This window comes from Chaetura pelagica, unplaced genomic scaffold (genome assembly GCF_000747805.2).
Source record: "Chaetura pelagica isolate M959 unplaced genomic scaffold, ChaPel_1.0 scaffold10, whole genome shotgun sequence".
Lineage (NCBI taxonomy): Eukaryota > Metazoa > Chordata > Aves > Apodiformes > Apodidae > Chaetura > Chaetura pelagica.
In genome coordinates this window covers 8561084-8565674 of record NW_009952263.1, presented here as the reverse complement: position 1 = coordinate 8565674, position 4591 = coordinate 8561084, and the positions used below count along the sequence as shown (strand labels likewise).

Below are 4591 nucleotides of genomic sequence, written 5' to 3'. Positions count from 1 at the left end.
AGAATGGGGAAATTACTTGATTAGAAAATGACCACAAATCCTAAGGACCATGTAATCAGTCTCATTTTATGCACTTTCTTCACATCTGTGCAAATAAAGCCATAGTTACAGTGCACAAAGAGCTGTGGCATATAATACAAGCTACGAAACCATGAGTGCTGCTACATGTTGAGCCTTTAAATGGAAGGTGGCACATGTGCTTTTGGCACAGGAGTGTAAATCAATCCAAGATGTTTATTAAAGAGTAAGTAACAACCTGTCCACACGCTCTTTCTTCCACCAAGCCTATTTTTTGTTCTTTCTTTGTTATTTTCCTGGCAGTTACGTACGTGCTCTGCACATTGAAACTATGTGCTGTTTCTTCACATACGGATAACATAACATGTCACGTAATATTTAACAAGTATGTGATGGGAAATAGTTTGGATAAGAACGTGAGCCAAAATGAGGTGGGGAGGAAAGGGTAAGTACAAACAGCTACACCGCAGTGACTGAAAGTTTTATTACTCTGGAGAAGGCAACTATGTTTCCTAATACTTTTCAAATGAGTAAGACAACCTAGATTTTATTTCATGTTGTAGGTCTTGGCAATTAGTGAGCAAAATTTGCAACAGTGAAGGGTGGTATTTTCTTCCTCATCCATCAGAGGCATAAGCTAGCATTAAAGAACGGAGGAATCAATAGATGGACTTTGTGTTCACTGAAGGCATGTGTACCTTCCACAACCGGGTCTGTCTGAGCAGGACTGGGTAGGAGCCCAAGTCTTTCAGCACTTGCACAGGCTGACCAGCAGAAAAGACAACACAATATTGGCACTGGTCAATGTTGGCACCAGGGGTTGGCCCTTTCTGGAGCAATTGCTGAAGTATTTGGCACAGCCTATAATATGTTCCTCTCCCACTGAGTAAGGAGCTTTAGAGTCTCTTGAAGAACAGCAGTCTAAGGACAACAGTAACTTTTGTGAGCAGCCTCTTCTGTGGGCTACCTGCATGAAGTAGCATTTGAGTCTGGAAGTGGAGAAGAAGGCAGTAGCTCTAGGCCTGAAGGTAGAGCCTGGGACAATCAGTGCTCCTTCTTCTTCCATCAAAGGATGCACAGGAATGTGTCCTAGGATGCCTGGGGAGAGGGACTCACCTGCAGCTAGGCAGGAGGAACAACCCATTCTGTGTCCCAGTGAAGGGCCTGCTTTGTACTGTGATTTTTAGTAACCACAGGTAGAAAAAAAACACAATGAATGTGGTCTTCCCCGGGTGGGAAGGTGCTAAGAAACCGATGCTGTTCTTCAAGTGCATTTCAGAAACCAGACATGTCCTCTAAGACTCTGAAGGGCTCATCCATTGGAAAGACAGTCCCTCTTTTGTATGCTGGCAGTGGAAAACCATAGTGCTTTCCTGGCTCATATTTAATGGATGAGGTTGGAAAACAGACTGTTTGACACGTGATGGTTCAGGAAGGATCATTGTCCAGAACTGGGGATGGCTGTGAGAAACATTCAACAGAGAGGTGCGTGGACAGGGAGTACAGGCTGCTGTAAGTGTCCCACCCACTATTTTTTATACTTGCACATTTAACTAACAAGATTTACCTCCAAATACCTTCTGTGATTGTTAATTTTCTTCTTTGTTAAAATTGGCAGGATATGTTCACAGGCCAGGTTCCATATGCATATGCTTCAGTGATAATGGTACTTATCAGATCGATCCCAAGAGTAGCAAGATCACTGTAAATTTGTTAATTGGGTCTCTTTTCATCTGTAGCTGGAACCTAGTTGCACAAGTGGTCCAGATAGATTTGCCCAGCAACACAGAACATACCAGGACAGAATTTATGCAACAGTTACCACTGCAGGCTCTCTTGATCAGAGTTGTTACAGCATCCTGCTATAATATTTTAGCCAGGGCAAAAATATTAATTAAATTAAATCAAAATACTTTTTTATATCAGAGAAGTTTTAAAAAAACCAAAACAACCTGTCATATTAGCTCCCATTTATTCCACACATTCTTAAATTTCTCCTTGAATTTTCTCTTATTTTCTTTTCTTCCATATGCCTGATTATAGGACTCTGGAACTGAACCTTTTGCAAGTCACTGGTGCCAGCTTTTTTGCAGACACCTCGGACAGGTGTCATTCCATTTCATTTTGTGTTTCTATGGCTGACATAGATTGTTATTTAAATGAATGCATGTGGTCTCAAGATTTTTTTTAATGCATATGTGTGCTGCTTCCCTACTGAACTGAGAACATCAACACTTCTTTTTCCCTGTGAAAAACAGGACAGAGTAATATTCTCAGGGCCAAAGGTGGATTGGGATATTACTTTTCCGTGAATTTAAGCGAAAAAAGAGAGACACACACAATGGTGTAGTATATAAATACTGGCTAAAACTTCCTTCTACCTAAGATATGATTAAAGCAGTATTATACATTTTAAAGAACAGCTGAGGTAAGGAAAGTGCAAAGATACAGCAGACCGACCACACTACCTCACTGCTTTCCTTGTAAGACAGGGGAGCACACACAGAGGCCAGAGACACTATGTGCCTCCAGCACTTTTAAGGTGCTCTATCCCATGCTTCCTTCTGAAGGTGATGACTCATTTTAGTTTGAAAGTAGGTGCCCTCTTATTTCTAATTTTTTTTTTGGAAGCTGCTTACCAGGAACCATAGGCTGAACCTACAGAACATCTTACAGGGAAGCAATGAGTAAGAATCACAAAAACAAACAAACAAACAAACAAAAACAACCACAATCCTTCACTCCCTTAGGGTATAATGCATTCATGTCTTTAGGCTTTTCTTTTACCTATAACATCTAGAAACATACATTTTAACAAAAGTCAAATGTGGAAGTTCTCCAGTAATCACTTGCCTCCTGGGACTGGAGCTTTCTGCTCATCAACTATTACCAGGTATGCAAAACAACCACACCCTATTCCCCCAGCATCAAAAGGATTGTTAACACCTGAGTTCCATGCATACCTGATCTCTGCCAGACCAAGCAGTGTGTGACGCTGCAGCACGGGAAGGGTCTGACCACTTTTCCCATTGGACAAGCATCCATCTCACAGAAAAAAAATGCCACAGTCCATGTCCACTACCACCAGGGCCAGCAATATTAGCAAACAGACCTCAGAGATTGAGCTCTCCTTTTAATCACTGGAGTTATTTTCTTTCAGTGTCAGTAGTTGTTGTTCCAGTCTGGGCTTTCTACATGTTATTCCTGGACTAAGGAAAACCTGAAGTGCTGCTTTGCCCTGCAATACCAAACTTATGGATGAGGAGACAACTTCAGTCTGCCAGGTGATAATTTGGCATCTTTATGTCAATGTTAAAATCCCTACAGCTGTAAATATTTATTGAAAATGAAATGCACCCATATACTCCAGCTAGCACATCACCATATGAATAAATCTAACCTTAAATAAATCATGTGCACTCCATCTTTTATTCAGTTTGTAAAATTCTTGCTTCTTGCTCTGAGCATTCTCAGCTTAATACGGCTATTCAGAAGTAGAGCAGCTCGTGGTGTGCCTTGGTTTCTTCTATAATGCAATGTTTTGCTTCTTGTATTTCACCTCTTACAGCGTTTGCAAAGTTTTGATTCGATAGGACAAGAGCGGTGAGGGCATTAGGACCAAGAGAAAGACGCACACATTGCTCTGTATTATGTCTGGCAAAGTGCTTCCTGGCTGAGTGCTGTAGTTATGTGTGAAACAAAGTCAGGGACCGACTCGTTCTCATCTGTTGATCACAGTTAACTCGAAGCCTCAGGACGGGGGAGAGCTGTCAGATCTGCTTTCAGAGATAAGGCGCTTCGACCCGGGCGGCAGCTGAAAACTTTGAAGAAGCAACAACTCCCCTGGAAGGAAACTATAAGGAACGGAATTTCTTTTCCACTTAGAATTTTAAAAGGAAAAAAAGCAAAACTTTAGTTTCTCCTTTCATCAGCTAAACCTGCGCTTTTCTAACCAAGCTGGGACGCTGTAAAATAAAGGATCTACTTCATCTCACTGGATCCATGCTGCATTTTACTACAGTAAGTGCAATATTAATAAGGCTTTTATATTTTGCCTGCAAATAGAAAGCATGAAACGGCACCAGCGAAATCCTCTTGGCAGATCGTGAAAACCAGGGCTTTGCTGCAACCCGAGGACCGGAGCCTGAGAAGGATCCCAGTGATATTTTAACATGACCATCTGTATAATTTTGTCACCAACAGTATGTTCTTGAGGAAGAAGTGCAGATATGGGTCACGAAAGCTGCAGTTCCTCTCGCTGCTGCTGATGCTGGGCTTCGTGCTACTGATGGTTACGATGCTGAACCCACCGCCCAGCAGCAACCAGAGCAAGGACGGGACCTTCGAGCCCGTGGAGTTCAGCCCCCGGGACGGGTATCGCATGGACTTCGCGGAGACCCAGGAGCTGCTGGAGACCCAGGAGGAGAGCCAGCAGTACTACCCTCTGGACGGGCTATCCCCCTTCATCTCCCTGCGGGAGGACGAGCTGATCGCGGCCGTCGCGTCGCCCGCGGGCAAACGCAACCACAGCAGGGCCAGGAAGGGCTACCGCGTGGTGAAGCGGCCGGAGCCG

General features: G+C 43.3%; 1 protein-coding gene across 1 annotated transcript in view; it reads left to right on the top strand.

Annotated features, from left to right (window-relative positions):
• Positions 1-3836: 3836 nt before the first annotated feature.
• The window catches only part of GALNT15 (polypeptide N-acetylgalactosaminyltransferase 15), a 24714-nt gene continuing 23959 nt past the window's right edge, over positions 3837-4591 (top strand). Inside the window, exons 1-2 of the mRNA XM_010007633.1 lie at positions 3837-4038; positions 4222-4581. Coding sequence (XP_010005935.1) covers positions 4223-4581 — 359 coding nt within the window. The 5' untranslated portion in view covers positions 3837-4038; position 4222. The remainder of the gene's footprint in view (positions 4039-4221; positions 4582-4591) is intronic.